At 42.1% G+C, this 21,347-nt stretch overlaps 1 protein-coding gene across 1 annotated transcript in view; it reads right to left on the reverse strand.

Annotated features, from left to right (window-relative positions):
• Nucleotides 1–15,946: 15,946 nt before the first annotated feature.
• The window catches only part of PELO (pelota mRNA surveillance and ribosome rescue factor), a 1,269,508-nt gene continuing 1,264,107 nt past the window's right edge, over nucleotides 15,947–21,347 (reverse strand). The window contains exon 13 of the mRNA XM_044086588.1: nucleotides 15,947–16,171. Coding sequence (XP_043942523.1) covers nucleotides 16,074–16,171 — 98 coding nt within the window. The 3' untranslated portion in view covers nucleotides 15,947–16,073. The remainder of the gene's footprint in view (nucleotides 16,172–21,347) is intronic.

Genomic DNA, 21,347 nt, shown 5'->3' on the forward strand with positions numbered 1-21,347 from the left:
CCTCCTACCTTTCCTGGTAGATGCTTATCCTGCTTACTGTAGCAGAAAGAAATGCAATCAGTAAGCCATTTAGATAAGGTTACCTTGGAAACTGGCAATCCTTTCTTTTTGTCCAAAAAGGACATACAAAGCTGGTCGGATTTCCTGAAATCTTTTGTCCTGTGCAGGTAAAAGCATAATTGTCTATGAACATCCAGCTGGTACAATTTATATTCTGCCTTGTCACTATAGTTTGGAAAAAAGACTGGCAATTCAATGGAAAGGTTCAAATTATTCTTTGAACAGACACTGGGAAGGAATGAGGGATTAGCTCTCAAGGAGACCCTATCCATGTGAAAAATGATATACAGAGGATGAGTAGAGAGCTTGTAACTCCGATACCCTTCTGGCACAGGTTATGGCTACTAAAAAGAGAGTCTTCCATGACAAAAATTTAAAATCACAAGATGATGCGGGCTCAAGAGGGTAGTAAAATTAGCAAAGTTAGCACAAGATTTAGATCCCAAGGGACTGTGGGTTCTCTGATTGGGGGTCTGAGTAATAAGGTACCTTTGAGGAAAGCCTTAAATAACCTATGAGACATAATCAGGACTCCCGTTTCTCCAGTATGGAAATTGGAAATGGCTGCCAACTGAACCCTAGTGGTAGCTTTAGCAGCTCCTTCTTCAAACAGTTAAGTAAGAAAGTCTAAAATTGCAGATATGGAAGCTGTAAAAGGCTCTATGTTCTGTTTTGCAGCCCAACATGAAAATCTTTTCCACTTAGTGGAGAATAATTTCCTCGTGGATGGTTTATGAGAAGAAATGAGAATATGACTCACTGCAGGGGAAAAGGGTAACACCTGGCTATGCGTGGAACTGGACTAGCCATGCTGTCAACTTGAGGGTTTGGACAGATGGATGGAACTCCTCCAAATAATGGTCAAGAGATCTGGAATTGGATCCAGAATATAAGGTTCCTCCAGCAGATTGTGTCCAGAGAAAGGGGAACCAAACTTGATGAGGCCAGTAAGGAACAGGGAGGGCATAGAGAAATCCTGCGGGCCAATCGTGAACCAATGCATTCCTTGGTGACTTTCCCGGGGGGGGGGGTGAGGGCAAAGTAGTTGCTGCATTTGGTATTCATAGACCTGGCGAATAGGTCACAGCAAGGCTGGCCCCATTTCTGGAAGATCACTTCCGCAATCTCTGATTTCAAGGACCACTCATGAGGCATTAAAATCGCTCTACTGAGCTTATCCGCTATCACGTTGGATTCTCCTGGAATGTGCTTTGCTATCAGAAAAAGTTGAGAAGCGATCACTCATTGCCAAACTCGTTATGCCTCCTGACATAGTGGGTAAGATTTGGTTCCTCCCTGCTTGTTTATATACCACACTACTGACATGCTGTCTGTCTGAATTGCAACTGTTCCCATGGGAAGAGAATCCTGAAATGCCTGCAATGCACAAAGCACGGCTCTAATCTCCAGAACATTTATGTGCAAGTGGCTTTCGTGATCTTGTCCTAGGCCTTGGACTGTCATTCCCAGATAATGCCCCCCACCCAATCTGCGAAGCGTCCATGGTCAGTACTGCGTTCAGGTGAGGAAAAACAAAGGGGCGGCCCTGATGCAATTGATCTGTCTGCATCTACCAAAGATATTTTTTGCATGACTCCGTGATGATAATCTGGTGTGTGGCAGTGGAAGATCTTGCATTGACGACTGAGCAAAAAGCAACCATTGTAGAACTCTCATGTGTAGACATGCAAGTGGGTCTAGGAGGATAGCTGCTGCCATGGTACCCAGAACTGGCAGCACAAATCTGGCTTGAACTTTTTTCTTTGACATCAAAATCCTGATTTGCCGGTGAAAGGACTGAATTCTGTCTGGGATAAGTTTTGCTGTCATACTTTTTGAATCCAGATCTGCAGTTAAGAAGGTAATATGTTGAGATGGCGACAAGGCAGATTTTTTTTAAGTTTACTGTGATGCCTAGTGTGGCACAAAGTGACAGTGTTTCATCCCTCGCTTGAAGAAGTAGATGCCTGGTGATGGCGGTGAGGAGCCAGTCATCTAGATATGGAAACACCTGGACTCCCTGATGTCTCAAGGGAGCCGTGACCACTGCCATGCATTTGGTAAAACTCTGGGGGCTGTAGTGAGACCAAAGGGCAGGGCTTGAAATTGGTAATGACTGGCTCCTAGCTGAAAGTGTATCTCCTGGATTGCCTGTCCATCTTTATATGGTAATATGCATCCTGGAGATCTACTGAGCACATCCAATTGTCTTTCCCTATAAATGGGAAGATTGACTACAGAGTTACCATCCGTAACTTTGACTTCTTCACTGAGTTGTTTAGTTTGTTGAGATCTAGAATGGATCTCCAGTCCCCTGTCTATTTTGGAACTAAAAAGAATCTTGAGTAAGTCCTGGATCCTATTTGGTCTGCGGAGACCTCTTGGATGACTCTCTTCTCTAGCAACGAGATTACCTCTTGTGTTTCATGTTCCTTTTGTCCAGGTGGGGCATCCTGTAAGGACCAGTTGTTTGCTGGGGAGGTAGAAAAGGGTATGTAATAACCTCTGCATATTATTGTTTGCACCCATTTGTCTCAGGAAGTTTCTTGCCAGGCGTTTGGATACAGTGACAATTGATCCCCGACTGCCTCCAGAGAAAAGCAGATAGGCCTCCTTTCAGGAGTGCTGGAAGGGCCTGTCAGAAAATGTATTTCTGTCCCCTGGTTTTGCAGATCCCCTCTGCCGTGAAGTTGGATTCTTCCATTATAACTTTCCCCTCTGCCCCTGGGGGAAGAGTCATCACGTGCATCAGGAAAACCTTTTTGGGACTTGTGGAACCACATTTTTCTGCCCTTTAGACCTTTGGGATAAGGTCTAGATTGGGCAGAAAAATGGACTCCCATGGCAGATAAGGTTTTCTCATCCTGCTCGCACCTGGTTAAAGCAGATTTCATCTTTGTTCCAAAAAGGGATGAACCATCAAAGGGGGCATTGGTGAAGGAAGACCTAAAGGGTTCAGCAAAATTGCAAAGGCACATCCAGGAATGTCTCCTGAGGGAAACTCCTGCTGCTGCTGCCCTACGTGCTCCATCCGCTGCGTAAGAAATCAGTCTCATGGAGGTGTTTGCAATGGAAGTGAGGATGGAGAGCTGTGAAGACACTTTATCTGCGGACCCTGAAGCTGCTGTACCCTGAAGGGAATCTCTCAGCTCCTGTAGGAAATCCCTTTGAAGTCTCATAAAATGGGTAAGGTAGTTGTTCAGTGACCATAGGATAAAGGGTACTGAAGAGAAGGTATGCTTTCCATATCTGTCCATAATCCTAGACTCTCTGTTAGGAGGATGAACAGATGAAGTGGTCTCCGAGAGTTCCTTCTTGGTGGCTGACGCCACCACCAGGACATCTACAGGGACACCTTTCATCAAAAATTCCTTATCCGAGGGGGTGGTAATAAACTTGTTGGGCCTCCTCAGAACAGGTTCCACTGTATCAGGCGATGTTCAGGCTTTATGGGATATGACCTCTAGCAGTTTGTCATAAGGGGGAGTTACCCAGTAAGTGGAAGGGCGAGACCAAAAAGCCTCCAGGTATACCGATTCTTCCTCTGAAGTGTTGATGGGCTGATAGTTAACCCTCTGCTTCAGGATTTCCAGGATGTCAGCAAAGGATACATCCTCGGAGGTGGACCTTGGGGGCCCTTTAGACTCATCCAAGTCAGTATCACAGGTGACAAACTCAGGGAAGTCTATCTGCTTCCTCTTGCACAGTCTCTTCCGAGGGACATCCTTGGAGGGGGTATTCCAGTGAGGTTTCAGAAGAGATGCTGCCAACAGGGGCTCCCCAAATCTCCGGGTCTCTTCATCTAGGGGGAGGCGGAGATGAAGAGATTATCACTAGCACCTGGGAGGGACAAGAGACTGGATCCAATGGCAGCGCGGTCTGGGGTGACATCACCTTCTCCATCAGCTCAAAAGTGTTCACACCCTGCTCCAAAGTGGCCCTCGGCTCCGAAGCAACAGAGGGTCGACGTTGAGGCAGTGCAGACGGCTCTGAAGCTGATATAGGAGTCAAACTCAACCTAGAAAAGGCACTGAGAGGAAGAGTCAGGTTGGACTACAGTCCGTGCCAACTCCCCACCCCCAGACCCGACTGGCGAGTTTTGGCTACCAGACCCCTCGACTTCCAATGGAGCTGAGGAAGTTAGTGCAGTCGGCACCAAAGATTCCAAAGGAGCTCTCAAAGCCAACGGTTCCACTACTGTCGGATCCAAGCTCTCGGGCTCTGAAGATGCTCAGGTGGTTGGAGGAGGAATCACAACGGGGCATGTAGGTATGGATGGCTCTGAGACCTTCTGGTCCTGAGACGATAAATTTTTTGCCAGGGCTGGTGTTTTGAGTCATCTCTTCACCAACCGCTCCATGTCATCAGATAAGCTCCTGGAGGAATGGGTGGATAAGGAAGGAGATCTACCCCGGTCCAAAATGGGCGATCTCAAGATAGGCGAGACAGGCTCCAGTTCTGGGGAGTGTCTTCTACTAGACACTTCTGCCTGCTCTGAGTATACTGTTGGAGCCGCAGAAGTAATGGTTGTGTCGGAACCAAGAGCCCTCAGTTCTGAATCTGGTTCGCAATCTTTTTAAGTGGCTCAGTCAATGGAGCTGAGGAAGCTGGTTTTTTGGTAGACTGTGTCTTAGAGGAACAAGGGGAGGAAGATTTGGAGCTCTGTCCTTTGTCTAAAGACTCCTAAAAAGCCCCTCTCATTAAACCCGTATCAATTAGTTTCCTCTTTCTTTCATGGAGCACCCTGCTACTGAAGGCATGGCAGATAGTGCAGGGGTCCTGTAAATGTACCTCGCCGAGGCAGTAGACACAGCTAGTATGGCTGTCGATGATAGATATTTTCTGGGTACATCTATCACGTTTTTTAAACCAGAAGGTTGATGCTCTTTTTCTTTAGACATTATACAAAAAGGAGCTGCTCCTGACAAGTACTTATCTTATAGGAAAGGTTTTTTTTTTGACAGAAGTAGAGAGAGAAAGGAGCAGCCCTCTAACTTAAATGGCACTCTCTAAACTAGGAAAAAATAGAGACAAGACCTAATGCAAACTCACGATAACTGTTAAGAGTGGAAGAGAGAGGAAAAATCAAGAAAATAACAGTGAAAAAATACAAATTTAGTCTCCTTAGCCAACGAGCCAGCAAGCCAGACAACAACCTCGATGCTTGAGAGGCAAACGAGATCTGGGGATTTGGCCCAGAGCATCATGGGATAGGGGTTAGCCTTGAGCTAGTGAAAGCTCATGAGCTTTAGTATTCGGCCAGGTCAGAGCAGAGAATGGCTCTGAACCCAACCAGCAAGAATTATGGCGAGATAGGACAACATTAAGGGGTTACATCAGCTTTTCTTGTAGGGATAAAAGGTTTAACATGGTAAAAGGAATAGAAGTCCTTTCTGTGTTTTTCCAGTGACGAACTGAAGAGGATGCTTCCTCGGAATCATCAAATTCTCTTCTAGAAATAATACTATTTTTTTTAAAGATAATTTTTTTCAGCTGGATTAACAGGGGATCCTTAACTTCAAATATTTATTTATTTATTTGCAGTTGGTTTACCAGGATAGTCCATTTGGTCACAAAGAACCCATTTTCAATGGAGTCCTGGGGAGAAAAGCTCCATGCAGAAAATTACAGTGAAATATCTTGTTACAAATTGTTAAAGTTATAGTTACAAAAGCCTAGTAAAAACAAATACAACAGAATAGTGATTAATATACAATCAAAAGAGAGAATAAAATTTACAATATGATAACAGAGGTGACTTTTATGTTACACTAAGAGGTGCATGTTATGCAATCGGTATCAAGGCTTAAACAAGTGAGATCAGGATGTATGAGATAGGAGGAGAAAAGAAGAGAGGAGAGGAGATTATATGGGGTGATAGCAAGAGCATTCCCACTGGGAAAATAGATGTGAGTGAAGAGATTTTTTGAAAGAATGGATGTTGGAGGTGGTGCGGATGGGTGGTGGTAGAGAGTTCCAGAGATGAGTTAGACTATAGGATAGGAGATTTTTTCCTGGGGGACGAGATGGTTTATACAGTTCTATTAGGTTTTGGTTGTTAGATGTAAGTAGTCTATCAGGGAGGTGCATTTTGAAGGTAGAGGAAAGGGAGGGACAGACGGAAGGGTAGAAAATTAGCTTGTGGGCAACAGTAAGTTGAGTATAGGTAAGATGATTGGTGAGTTCCAACCATTTTAGTTTGTGAAGAGATGAGCAATGGTGTGAAGTGGACTTATGGCCAGTAGCAAACTTGGCAATTTTGTTATAGCAAGAGGAGAGTTGTGATTTGAGTGAAGATTGTAGGTTAGTTAGGAGTGGGGCACCATAGAGGAGGGAGGGGATGAGAAATGTGGTGGAGAGGGTGATTTTAGTGGAGGGTGTTAAATAGCGATTTTGTCGGTAGAGCATACCAAATTTTTTTATGGGTTTTTTATATTAAGTTGAAGATGGGAGCAGAATTTGAGCTATCAATTTTGACACCTAATAATTTGGCCTCTGAAACGAGTTCGATGGGTGTATTACTATGACTAGTGATAGGGAATGTACTTATATTATAAGAGGTGGCTTTGGATGGGGTGAATAGCATTAGTTTGGTTTTAGATGCATTTAGTGCGAGGTGATTTTTTTTCATCCATAGTTCAGTGGTTAAGAATGCATCTTGTGTGAGCTTTAGAAGGGTAGGTATAGAGGTAGCAGAACAGATAATAGTTGAATCATCGGCATATTGGATGATGTTAGTGAAGGGGATGGAGTTATGGAAGTCATTTATGAATATATTGAAAAGAAGGGGGCCTAGTATGGATCCTTGAGGGACTCCAGTTGGAGTATTACGGAATGGGGAGGTGGCTTTTTTCCATTTTACAGCTTGGCATCTATTAGATAAGTAGCTAGTGAATGAATTCAGAGAGGAAGGTGACAGGTTAAGCTTAGAGAGTTTAGTTAGGAGTAAATTGTGGGAGATAGTGTCGAAGGCCTTGGAGAGGTCTAGCAAAAGGGTTGAGACAATGTGGCCTGAATCTCGTGCTTTATTCACAGTTTCCAGGAAGGAGAGAAGGGCGGGTCTAAAGCCATGTTGTGTGGGAATAAGTAGATTATTATCTATGAGATATGGTAAAAGTTGTAGGTGGATACACTTTTCCAGGAGTTTAGAGATGGGGGATAGGATGGCGATGGGACGGAAGTTAGTTATGTTATTATTGTTGCCACCTTTGTGCAAAGGTACGACATAAGCCCTTTTCCAGATTTGGGGTACTAAACTTTCTTGAATGGAGCGGTTGATTAGAATACTGATGGGGTAGGCAATGGCTTCTGCAGCTATAGCACGATAGTATGAAGGAATGTTATCGGTGGCATGAGAGCATGGTTTCAGTTTCAGGAGGAGTTATTTTATGGTGGATGTGGGTACAGGTTTGAGTGAGAATGGTGGAAGCTGAGAGGAGGGGGTATTGAGGGGTGATGATGGAGGGGAAATAGGAGGGGAAGCAGAGATGGGGGGTACAGGAGGTATAGGATTGAAAGAGGATGATGGGGATAGTGTGGAGGGAGTGGTGGTGTTAGAGGATGAGAGTGATAAGGTTAGTTTGGATATGGAATCAATGAAAAAAGTATTGAACTGAGTAGCCAGATCTATGTCTGGAGCTTCAGGGTCTGGGCTAGGGTTGTCTGATTTGCTGGGGTTAAGGAGGGTGGAGATGCCTTTCCAAAACTTTTGGGGGTTTGTTTTGTTATTGTTTTGGAGTATAGAAAAATAGTTCTGTCGATCTATGATGATTAATTTTTTTACTTTGTTCCTAAGCATTTTGAATTCATTATGAGTGAGGGGAGTCCTGAGTTTTTGGTAATATGCCCAAGCTTTATCTCTGAGGTGCATGGTTGCTAGTGTGTTTTTTGTTAGCCAAGGAGCAGTTTTGTTTTTTATTCTTTTTGTCCTTAAAGGAACATGGTGGTCTAGGAGGTTCAAGAAGGTTGTGTTGAAGTGGATGACTGCTTGTTCCAGTGGTAAAGTTTTTAAAGTATTCCAGTTTATTGCTTTTAGAGAGTTGGAGAAGGTAATGGGATTGAAAGTTTTTTGGTGGCGTATAGTAATATAAGTGTGTGTAAGATGCAATGGAGAGGGCAAACGATGTATGAATGTGGGTAAGTGATCACTAAGGGAATCGGGAAAGGTGCCACTGTCTGAGAAATAATGAGGGTGGGAGACTAAAATCCAGTCAAGGATACTACCGTTATGGACTTGTTTTGAGGGTCTGGTTATGGAGTTGATCAGTTGTGAGAATATATAGAGGTTAATGTTAAGTGGGTTTGTAGGAGACTGTATAGAGGACCAGTTGATATTAGTGTCCCCCAGAATTATTGTTTCCATGCTAATGTTAATAGAAAGCCAGGAGAGGATGTCCTCAAGTGTAGAAGTATTGTCACCAGGAGGGATGTAAAGGGAGACTATACATATGTGTTTATGTTGGTTAACTTGAAGTAGGGCTAAAAGTAATTCAGCTTTATTAAACTGGGGTGTGGGTTTGTTATAAGGAGTAACTAAGGAGGATAAGTATAGGAAGGTTACTTCGCCTCCTTTTTTGTGGGTTCTATCTTTTCTAATGATTGAATAGTTGGGTGGTATTATTTCAGTTTCTTTTATATGGGGTTTCAACCAAGTTTCAGAGATAGACAGGATATCTGGTTTATTGTGTGCAAGCCAGGCATAGAGATTAGGGACTTTGTTAGCTATGCTTTGGGCATTTAAGGAGGTGAATAGTAAGGATTTATCTGTTGAGGGAGATGTGGAGGGTCCTGGGTTGGGGTGTATGTCTCCAGAAAGTAGTAAGGTGGCTAGATGTAGGAGTAGGTTAGAAAGTTAGTTAGATTGCTTGGAGTCAGGGGTGAGTTTTATTAGGTATGTGAGGGTATTGTTGGGTGCAGAGGGGATAGGATACTTATAAGGGGTTATGGGTTTGTAGGGGAAGAGAAGGTGGTGTTGTATAGGGTACAGGTAAGGTGATATTGGGATGTGTGGGTGTGAAAGGGGTTGGCTAAGATGATGTTATGTGTAAGGGTGGAGACTGGTTAATGTTTGTAGGTTGGGTGAGGTAGTGAAAGTAGGTTATACTGAGAAGTAGTAGTAGTTGGAAAGAGTAGAATTGTGGTTTTGAGATCATGGTAAGATAGAGTAGTGAGAGTAAGTTATTTATAACTTACTAAGTTGCAAGGATGGGAGAGTTGTGTGTTTTGGGTGGGGCAGGTGAGAATTTGATTAAGGGGGAGGGAAGTAGTTGTTTAATGGGTAGGATTGGAAGTGGCTAATGGAGGGAGGATTGGAGTCTAATTGGTTGAGGCTGGATGGTGGGTGTGGTTATACAGGTATAAGTGTAGAGGTGCTAGGGGTGTGTGGGATTTGGGGGTAGGGTAGGGGAGCGGAGTAAGCCCGCAGGGCGAACGGAGCGGGAAGAGCCAAGGTAAGTTGCTGATGGCTGAGAACCAATCAGTAGAGTACTGATAGCATGAGGTGAGTACAGGGGACAGGGATTAGACAGGGTGGAGACACCTAGATATAGGAAAAGAGAAGACAGAGAGGGGCTTAAATTGGAAATATGGGAAACAGAAAAATGAAGAGATGCCCAGATTCATACAGGGCAGACCCACCACTTTATGATACCTTTCCATAAGACTTATAAGCTAATAGCATCTAGATTGATAAGCAATATTACCAACAAAGGTAGACAGACTGCACAAGACTTCTTTAGATGAACACGATTCATTCATCACATGAGGCATAGCCTTCTACAACCTCACTGTCGTTGACTATTCAGCCATGCTGTTTCCAACAGCCAAACTTGCCTTTTAGAGCTGCGGTGGCAATTCCTGTTCTTGTCAGGTTTACTCTTACATAAAATTCTGCACTTGCTGAAAATAGCAATTAAGGTTCACATTGAAGAATAAGCAGTAAGGCCACTCCTACAGAGACAAATGAACTGCACTTCTCTGAGGTTAACCCCTTGCAACACTGGTTACATACAAAGCAACTGACACAGCAGGGCCATAGCACTAGACCTCACCATAGATAATGACATTCCAGACATTCCTCTAGTGCTGTTATGTCAGAACTTTTCAATGACAAGTACTGTATATCACGAGCTTACCTCCAAAAAGAAAACAGACTCATCTGTAAAACTTCTTGGCATGAACACTACAAAAATCAGGAAATTATTACATTAAGTCTGGAGAATGACTGGAAATGTCTGCACTGAAGATGAAAATTTCTGTTTGCAGGAAGTTATCTCCACTCAAGTGATTTGAAAGTCTGAGAATTGGTTTTGCTAAGTAGTAGCACAAAAATTATGGTTTAGTCACCCCATAACTATATAGTTCCCAGTGTTGTAAAAGGCAATATTTGGTGTGTTACATGTACTTCAAGAAGTTACTGTTTGGATTTATTATTTTTCTATGCACAATTTTTATATCAACAATATGCATGTTTCACTCACAAACATCTGTAAGGCCTGAAGTGTTACAGTACACCCCATTGTTCTTTAGGCAGTTTCCAGTTCTCTTAATATTTTTTTCCTAGGCAGCCTTTTCTGGATCAAGAAGCATTTGTCCTCTTCTCAAATAACTCCGTATTAGGCAACAACAAAGCATGATGCATTAGATTTATGTGCTTAGGACTATGTTATCATTAATTATAAATATCTAGACTATGTTACTGTTTTTTCAGCAGCAGAATTTTGCACTTAGTTTGCCAAACTGCTTTAATGTGCTGTCCTGTTACTGTAAATAACTGATCCCCTGTAACAAACAGGTGAACAGCATAACTACAGCAACACGCAACAATACTGCTGTTGTATGGAAAAACTATGTAAACCTGCCTTTGCTCTACGTAACGGTTAAAAAAGCACTTTCCAGCCAGTTCAATTAGCCAGTTAATAAACATAAAACAAATAATGCATTACAGTTTGTCTGATGTGTTTCAGGCAATTCCTGGTAAAGTTAGAATTGATCCTGGCTAGAATTTTCCATAGCAAAAGGAAGGATTTATCCAGATAATATACAACTGCATATTTAGTACTGCAGACAATTCCTATTAGAATTTCTAAATCATTAGAAAACCTCTGTCCAACTCAGAATGGTCAATGACAGCTCAGAAGGTAGAATCCTGTACTAGTGATGTCACAAAGGAGGCTTGACTCCTGGAAACAAGAGTCCAAGAAATACTGCATGCAGAAAATGCGAGCTAATGAACAAATGGGAGTGGCATGAAGTTAACAATGGAAACAATATTTAAAGATGCAATGGAGACAGCTAAACTTTTGCTGATGTGGCCTTTAATACCAGCACTTTTTGACAGGGTGTCCACCATCTAAAGATGAAATACAATACATTCAGTAATCCTTCTGGAAAAGGCTTGCTTAATTATTGCAAGACCTTTGCTCCCTGGACCAAAGGAGATGAAAAACTGCTCATCTTTCTGAACCAGGGATGCTAACTGGGAGTCATTTGACAGAAGTTAGTCAGTCATTCAACTAGGAAATGCATGGTGGTAATTTTTCCTGTAGGACCTCTACCACCATAATTAGCACCATGGTAAATACTACGATACAGAGAGGAGACCAATCATTATACTTCGGATAAGACCTGAACTTTCTGTGCATGGCTAGTGTGTAAATGACTCTTTCCAACCAGGATTTTATTCCTTATAAGGAAACAAGAAAATGAATGGACTGGTTTACTGGCAATTGCAATATCACTTCTGACAGGAAATTTTGGTTAGTCCCATCATATCAAATCCCTGCAAAACATCCGCTATGGTTCCCTACAAAAATGGCACTATGCGCAGAATCTTCAAATAAGGGTAATCATCAACAACAGCTACATTTTCCAAAAAATAAATTTTAGAGACTCCAAAATAGTTGGTTTGAAGAGAAAACAGGAGAGCCCATCAGTCCTAAAGTTATGGTTTCAAGGAAGGTAAGGTTTCTTCAGAGACAGTCAACAATACAGAACCCGTTTAAGACACTTTGTTAAATGCCCGCTTTCAACAAGATTGTGATGTGTAATGATGCCTGAAATATGTACTTTATGAATTAACACATACCCAAGTTATGCAGATGTCTCAGACAGGCCAAGATCACATGTAAACTGACATGTCTGAGATGACAAACTACAATATTCAGCCCAAACAGAGACCCTCTTTCTCTCAACAGAACAGGCTTGTTCACTGAAAAGATTTCTGGCAGCTTCACTTACCTCTGAGGCTCCAGCCAAAAGATTCAGTGGGAGAAAGAGATGAAAGCTAGCAGCCATGCTTTCCTTTGCTTGTATGGGACAGATTCCATTCTTATACTAATTGGAAACTAAGTCTGAAACCAGACACTTTAAGGCTGCCATAAGACAATAAGGATGATTCTTGGTCTTTTTACTTTGAAATTTACAGTCTCTGAATTAGAGCAACTGGGGAAGAGGTACAGAAATCATCCCGGCTAGAGGAAAGTGACAATCTCTTCTATCAAGTCCCCTTAGTGTTGGTGACAGTTAAAGTTTCTGCAGTTTAACTTGTGAAAGAAGGGAAATCTGCACTGTCCTATTCACACGTGCTGGAAACTTGCTTACTTTGAAGTTATGATCGACAGTTTATGCTTAATGTTTGATTTATTTTAGGTATTGTTGCATGGCTTTGTCCGTGCTTAAGCTGAGCTGCATCATGCTGCATGCCTAAGCTGAATATTGTTGGACTTGACTACTTCTGATCCCTACCACTAGGGAAAAGAATGCTTAAATTAAAAATCTGCAGTGTCCTGTTTGTGCAGTTGCTGGAATCTTGCTAGCACTCAAAATTCTGAATGGTTGCTTGTGCTTTATGGTTTGCTCTACTGTCAGCAGTAGTGCACCCCTTTGCTCTTGTTTGAGAAGAGCTGCACCACACTTTGCCACATGCAGCACCATGGTAAACCATGCTGCAGAGTAAGCAGGTGACACCTAGTTAAAGTCACCCTTTAGAAGTAAACAAAACAGTCCTTCTTAGCTACTACTACACACAAAACTGTGCTATACACCACAGTTCTGAGTAAACTGTCAACAGTTAAGTGACAGAATCACAGAAACACAGTGTCCTCAGTAAACTGTCTACAATTAAAAGTGACAGAAACCTCACTTCCATACCATGTTCCTGTTGACAACAAAGGGAATAGTCAACATCACAAAAAGCAATCTTGACACTGTGATTGCAAGACAGTTGTGTCCCACTATCCAGCAACCCTAGAACTTCCTTCTAAATGTATTGTACTTATCAGACTTCTGCAAAGCATGGGAATACACACAACATATACACAACAGCTCCTAGATATCACCAGTGCTTACTCTCTACACAAACTAGTACCTACCCCTAATAAGGGCTCAAAAAGTACAGTTGTGTTAGGTAGGTGTTAAAGTAACGTCATTGTTGTAGTAATAAATGCAGCTGTTACGAGTATCTTCATTACTGTAGTAATAAAAGCAGATGTTACGAGTACCTTCACTGTTGTAGAAATAAATGCAGACATTACGAGTACCTTCACTGCAGTAATAAATGCAGATGTTACAAGAACTTTTACTGTTGTAGTAATAAATGCAGACATTACGAGTACCTTCATTGTTGTTGTAATAAATGCAGATGTTACGAGTACCTTCACTGTTGTAATAAATGCAGATGTTACGAGTACCCTCACTGTTGTAGTAATAAATGCAGACGTTATGAGTACTTTCACCATTGTAGTAATAAATGCAGATGTTACGAGTACCTCCACTGTTGTAGCAATAAATGCAGATATTATGAGTACCTTCACTGTTGTAGTAATAAATGCAGATGTTACGAAGATCTTCATTGTTGTAGTAGTAACTATTTGGATTCCTTGTCTTGCTAAAGTTCAAGGTCAGCTCAAATACCAGAGACTTTCGTCTTCTCCCACAGCCTAGTGGATGCCCTCCGCTCTGATGTCAGTAAAGGGTCATCAGCCGGTGCTCTCTCCCTTTTTTGCCCCCTGTCTAGAATTACATCCTCTCCAGGGTAGCCAGGAGGATGACCTGCACAGAAAGGTCTCCAGAGTGCAATAAAAGAGGGAGGGATGGTGGGGGACTTAACTGAGGCTGGATACAGACAGTGAAGAAGGGATACCCACCACAGTCCTGAAGGAGATGAAAAGGGGCAGGATACAGGGAATTGGTGTCACAAAAGTGAAACTACTCAAACATCTACATGTATGCGAAGTACCTAACACAACTGTACTATACTCTTTCTAGTTCACTGTTGCAGTAATAACAGTTGGGAAGATTTCCCTGAGCTAAAAAGAGCTTGGTGGTACACTAGAAGTTTCATCAGGGGAAATCAAACCCAAAAGGACAGCTGAGGCAAGTCTTGCTTTGGCCCTGGAAGCAGCCCCCAAAGTTAGTGTTTTCTGATACTGAGATGAAATGAAGACTCAGCTACTATTAATCACTATAATGTTGGTTTCATCTTGAAAACCGCTTTAAGAAAACTCTCACACTTGACCCTCCTTCAACAGCTGATCCATAAATGGGTATCACCTTGTCAAGCTATGCCACTTGTGAGCACTCATCCTGAATTTTAAGAGGGCCTGGGTCTTTTTACTTTCTGAATGACCCCAGTACTGCCATATTTAAGCAGCTACTGACTATCCCTCACAGTTCAACAGTGTCCTAAATCAAGTGCTGCTGGTAAATGTGCAAGGTGATGTGTGCGTGTCTGCGTCTACATCCACTTTTTTTTGCACACTCTGTTCACTGTCAATTATCACTTCCTTCCACTGCAAAATGACCCATTCATTCCCCAGCACTGAGGCATGGTCAGCTGAAAGATGTCCTTATTCAGACAGCCATTGTGGCAGTCTGAGCTTTTCTCCTTTAGCCCCCCCCCCCCATGCATGCACCAGGCCAGGCAGAGGGAATAGGTGTGAAATGGAATGACAGCGGAGGATATCTCTTCACTTGCACAAGTGGTTTCCCTCCAGGAATCCCTGTCCTACCCTCTGAGGCATGAGCAGTGCGCTTCTTGGTCCCCACAAGGAAGTTAGTGTCACCCAGTATGCCTCTGAGAATGCACAGCCCCTTTCTCCCTCTGAGGGTTGTGAACAAGCCATACCTATTCTGTCATCCCCCTTTCTGCCCACTTTGTCCAGTGCCAGGGCCACTAGTTGAATCCCAGTAATCTGGGACATAATCAAGAATCCATCTTTTGCATCACAGAGAAAGGCTGTAAGCGTGTATCTTGGTGTGGGGGGTGTCAAATAAATGGACAAAAAGGCCACAGAAAAGTAAAAGACCGTAAAAAAAAAAAAAAATTAAAAAAAAAAAATTACCTCCTGTTGTTTTGCTTGCAGAATAAGGCACCTAAAGATGCATTAAGGATTTGGCTTCAGTCCTGCAAACAGGAGACTATAAACCAGAAGCAGGTTAGAGATGTTGTTGCCCTTGCAGGCACAGACTGTGAATACTTACAAGGTAAATAATGTGACATCTACTCCAAAAGCAGGAGGTTATAAAATGCTTAGAAAAGGTTAGGGAAGCAGGTTGTGTCTTGCAGGCTACAAAGACTTCGTGGTGTAGCTGGTTGGCCTGTGGTATATGTAAATGTGCCTGTTTTCCTGATTTGAGGAGTTGCTTCTTGTTATCTAGCTGGCCTGTCGACATTCACAGCACCAGGGCACATAGTGCCACCCATCGATGTCATGGCTATCGTGAGGCAAAACAGCTCAGCTTCTGCTACTGATCAAAATGCTGCTGTCACCAGCTTTAAAGAGAATTCTGCACTATAAGCTGTTAATAAAACAATAACCTGTGCTTCACAACTCCCAGAAGTCATTACTCACTCTAAAATTTCCTAGATAAATGAATAACACATCACTTGATTTTTTTGCCATGTTTTTAATGCAGCTGACAAAACATTTAGACAGCTACCCCCCAAGGTGCACAGGTATACGGCAGTAAAGTCCAAGTCTGTTCAAGATGTCTGTTTTACAGATGCCCCGTTGTCAATCTTCATCTGAACTCCAGACTTCCTCTTCCTCCTCATCAAGGCCAGGTACAGGGAATCTCAAGATAGCTGCCACTCCAGTGAGCTGGCCCAGCTCTGAAATTGAAGAAATAACACAATATTAGCTGTGATGTATGAGGGAACTATTTAAAGCCCAATATTTACTAGCATGCAACGTCTTTTGCAAAGTACAGGTCTGTTGTATGTCTACATTCAGCCTTGGTTTCATTTTCTTTTCAGTTAAATGTTTTCAACAGCTTTATAACTAATTTCTCAGTGAAACACAATTCTTGAAATATATCTAACCAAGCACAATCTTTAAAACACTTAGCACTTACTTGATGAATACACTCATTTGATGTACAAAAAGGAACATATTAATTGCTAAATCAACCTTTAACTTATCTGCTCCAGGTTTACTGTTCATAATATTTAAAGCATGGATTAATTACTGCTTGATATTTAAAATCCAGTTTGACCCTAACAATAACTCTTGTTTAGCTGGGTAATTTGAATTAAAATCAGAACATGGTGCTCCAAGAAATATGGCTCACTAGACACTGATTATCAAGTCTGTGTAGCTTAAAGAAAGATCTCCAGTAAAGGTTTTTAACTGCCCATGTCACTGCTGCAGCAGAACATACCAGACTTAATCTTAGGCAAATGCCTGTGCTGCATGTCCAACTACAAGAGCTCTGTGCGTGCCTTGGTGCAAGTTGGCTTTGCCCCAAAGCAGTGGTGTGAGCTTTGCATACCACATAAAAGAGCAAGTTAGCCCATGCCATCTTGGATCCTTTTCTGCAGGTAAAGGAATGTAGGGATAAACCCCACACTTAATAAATCTCCTACATATTCGTAAGTCAAAGAGTACCAGAAATACAAGTTCAAGGGACCAATTTTGTCTGTGATTTAAACAGGATATGCTGGAGAGACAGATATGTGTCCCAGATACTGCCCCTCCTATGGAACAGGCTTCCCATCCATGTGAAGCCGAGTTCGTCTATTATCCAGTTTAAGCGCAACCTACCCCAATGGATGGCAAGTAGGAAATTTACTACTGGGCCAGCACCCATGCCCCTTATGGACAGAGTTAGCTTATAAATGCCTGGGCTCTCAGTGTCCTATTTGGATACAGGACATCATTATTTTGGGGGGAAAACTTGGCTAGGCCTAGAACCCCCCCCCCCAGTCGTTAGCCTAGTAACAATCTATGAATCTACATACATTTCAAAGGAAAAAGGACACCTCTTTCTGATCTCTTTTAGCCCAATAAAAATCCATGCAAGAAAAAAAAGAGTCAACACTCCCTAGAGGAATAACCACTGCAGCTCCTGAAAAGCTCAGAACATGGATAACTACGGAAACAGTGATGGCTAGCACCAAACCTCTTTTCCTTCAAGATTAGCTACAAGACTGTCTCCACAAAACACAAAACATGAAAGGAGGAAGGCTTATGAGATCTAGTACTGCAATAGTGATCCTGCTTGAGCATTAAATGTGATGGTGGGTGAACTTGTATAACTGCATAATCTTCTATGTATGAATCACTGCAAAGATGCATGCATGGGATTGGAAGATTACCAAAGCATCATCAGTCCAGGGAGATCGGAACCATTGCCAAGGAATGGGAAAACAGCCTTCCCTCAGAGAAGATCTTGCAGGATGACTGTGCCACATCTTGTCCTCCTCATGGACTGGGCATCCAAGCTTATAGTGCAGGGAAAGTGGCTGCATGGAGGACCAAGCAGCCACCTCAGAAATCCTTTAAACAGCTTCTGAAAAAGGCTGCCAGCTTGCCTCTGCAGGGTTTTCCCATCTGGACAGCATCTGTTTGTGACAGGTCTGCTCTATATCTCCAGAAGAAAAGACACAAACCGCTGCACTGCCTGTCTAAAATCCTGGTTCAGTCCAAAGAGTATCGGAGTTGCCAGCAGACTTTCAGCAAGTGCAAAACCCTCTCCCTATTATTTTCAGGCTCAGTAAAGTACCTGAATCTGGCTACACTACCTGCTGTTGGTGGGCCAATGGTAATGTTCAGTCTATATGCTTCCTTGCTGCGACTCCTAGCCTCCACAAGGGATCTGTACTTCAGCATGGGGTGGCCATATATTCCAACTCCAAACTCTCACTTCCACTTCTGTCAGTGCCTGGTTGACAGCTTATCCTGGACTGTTTGAGCTACAGTCACGGCTCAATTTCACTATGCCATTGAGCCAAGTGATTTTTAAAGAAAGTGTTCTAAAGTTTACCAGACAACATTCAACTGCAATGCAGAACGTAGTTTTGTATTGTTTAACTTGTGAATCAGACTCCTGTTGTTTGAACATGCTCTGGAGTGCATTTATTTTGTACTAACAAAAAGCCTGAGCTTCTGCTGTGTGTTGCTCCCAGTATGTGCATTTTTTTATTTTGCACATACCATATGTGAGTGTGATATGTGTGTGGGGGAGTGGATTTTACCTATGTATCTCAGACAAGGAACTACTGTGATTTATTAATTTCACAAGTCCTCATATGTTATTCACTCCTGGTCTGCAGCGTGGCTTTGTTGTCTTATTTTTTTTTTTTTTTTGGGGGGGGGGTGACTACATGTAGAAGAAGAGGTAATAATTGGAGGAGTTCCTAAAAGGCCTCCACAGTAGTAAGGGCTGGCATCCTTTTTTTGGTCATCCTGAAGACCTGAGCCTTAAAGACCTAGCAGAACATAACCTCTCAAGGAATAAGGTGGCTGGGCTAGACTGTCTAAGTGCCTCCTAGAGGAAAAATATCATCAGACATGCCATTTTGCTATGGCATATGCCTGAGCTTACTGCCCTATCCATACAGTCAAGTTCAAAATTCCAGAAAATCACATGATGGCCAACAGATGTGTAACAAACCTCGCCAGGATCCTAGAATTATATGGCTTTATACACTTTTCCATCATCTGATCACCTACAGAACACAAAAACTATCAAACCTAGCACAAGAATGTGATACTAAGGAACTTAAGTAGGACAGAGTGTATAAATACTTGAGATGAGATGAAAGATCAGCATTCAGCAATAAAACATGAATAAAGGATAAAGTTCAGGAAGCAATACTTCAGAAGACTAAAGCTAATACTGAAAATTGCCTTGATATCTATGAAAAAAGTCCAAGCTACAAATCATATTTGCTCTTCCTGTTCAAACTTACAGCTTCAGTGTGACTGACTGGCCCCAAACAACACTGAATCAACCAGAAAATAAATGTTTTATGCTTTTCAAATGATATATAAAAACAGTGCATACCAAGATCATAAATCCCTTGCTCTGGAGGAGGTATGGACCTCCTGGAAACTGACACAGACACAGGTCTGCAATGAACAACTGCATACGTATTTATTGACCTCATTCACATATAAGCCCCTTCTGAAACAAAGGGTTGTAAGTGATGACTTTACTGATGCAAATATATCTTTAGTTAATCCTTTTTCAGGTTTAATTGTTTAAACATCTGATTATATTACATTCTGCACTGATGTTTAAATTTAACATTATGCTTTAAATATTAACTTAGGAAGTGTATGCCAAAATTTCTGACTCCAACCACTCTTTGATTATTACATTTGAGCTTCTATGCCCAAATTTCTGACTTACCCCGTTGTCGCAATTTCTGTACCTTTTTCTCACGCACTCAGCTCAACTTTTATTGTAGTGTTTTATTACAAAGTACTTCACAAAATCGATGGAGCTTATACAAAAATACTAAAAGTTGGACAAAGATCTTAATGGAGAACCGTACCCACAGACTCAAAAAACATGCTTATTTCATCATGGTTTGATGTTTCCTACATTTAACATGACTCTGCGACAATTTACAGATTTTTAAATATTTTTATACATAATTTCTGAGTCTGACCACCTGGGGTCTGGCATCTTGAACTAATTCTGATTGTTTAGTCTGCCTCTAGGTATCCCACAATGCAGTGTTTGTCTGTAAAAAAATTACAGCATGCAGGCCTCTTTCTTCCTAAAGCTCCTGTTACTGCATTGATTTTACATGCATACACTGCTCTCTTTCAGTCAGTTTTAAGTAACATTTCATGCTGTTCTATGACTACTTAAAACACAAACAATGCAAATGCCACAGAACAGACTTTCAAAGTGCTTTTTACTGCTGCTTCTTTTTAGAATGGCTAAGCTGCAAGCTTTTGTGAAGCCTGAATTGTACTGCTTTGACTCATCTCCCATCCCCTTCACACCTAACTTCCCTAGCTGTCAAAGTGCTAAGGGTAATTTGAGCTGTTACATGTTGTGATTGACAGTTCACAGCAGGAGGCTTGCCTCATGTACTGTTTCCTTTTTCTAGCCTTTACTTTCTGTATGGGTAGGGGAAGGACCAGGGAACTGTGACATCACAGCATGGGTGGGTTTTTGGGACAGACATGGTGATGTCAGTTTGGGGAGGGAAATGGCTAGAAAATTACCTGTATTCAGTGTACTTGATGACATCAATGAATTGGAGACTGCAGCAAGGGTGGGATAAAAGTTTTTTGAAAGTGAAACCACCACAGTACAGTAAGGTACTGTTCTAGTGGAGAGAAACAGTCAATTTAAAATATTTTAAATGTTGTGTTGTTTATTTATAGCAGGGACAATAAATATGGAGAAACAGGGCAGAGAAGTTGAGCATTTAATAATAGAATCCTGTTGTCCTTTAAATTACCTCTTCTGGTTTTCAACCAGAACAAAAGGACAGGGATACCAAATGATGCCTAGTTTGCTCTTACAGCCTCATGTTCCTCTGGGTGGAAGACTTGAGAGAATCTCAAAAAGGGAAATGGCCACTTCAGATTGGAGGGGACTTCTTTCTTCTTAAAAAAGCCAGTCACTAAAGCTAAGAGCTCAACTCCTTAAGCTTACATTCCATAATACTGTAGCTAAGATAGTCCACACAGAAGGATGATCTCCACCACCTTGTTCTGTCCAAGGAAACACCTGGGCCTATAGCCAAAGCAACAGCATCTGCACAATCCATATTAGAGGGCTCCCTAGCAGTCCACCTAAGCAGTCATTGACAGGGTTTGAAAAAGGTCCTCCTTGAGCCCAGACTACTTGTTTTCCTTCAGCTTTCCCAGTGCAGATTTCAGCAGTAAGGACTGGAATTTGGAGAGATGAGAGACACAGCTGAAGGTACTACACATTTTTGTGTGACAAAAAAGTACACTCTCTTGCCACACCTGTTCAAATTTCTAGACTCCTTGTCTGGCAGCAAAGGTGAAACAAGCTGTCGTACCTAAGGCCACCAA

Source organism: Protopterus annectens, chromosome 10.part0 (genome assembly GCF_019279795.1).
Source record: "Protopterus annectens isolate FY-2018-M chromosome 10.part0, PAN1.0, whole genome shotgun sequence".
NCBI classification, from domain to species: Eukaryota; Metazoa; Chordata; order Ceratodontiformes; family Protopteridae; genus Protopterus; species Protopterus annectens.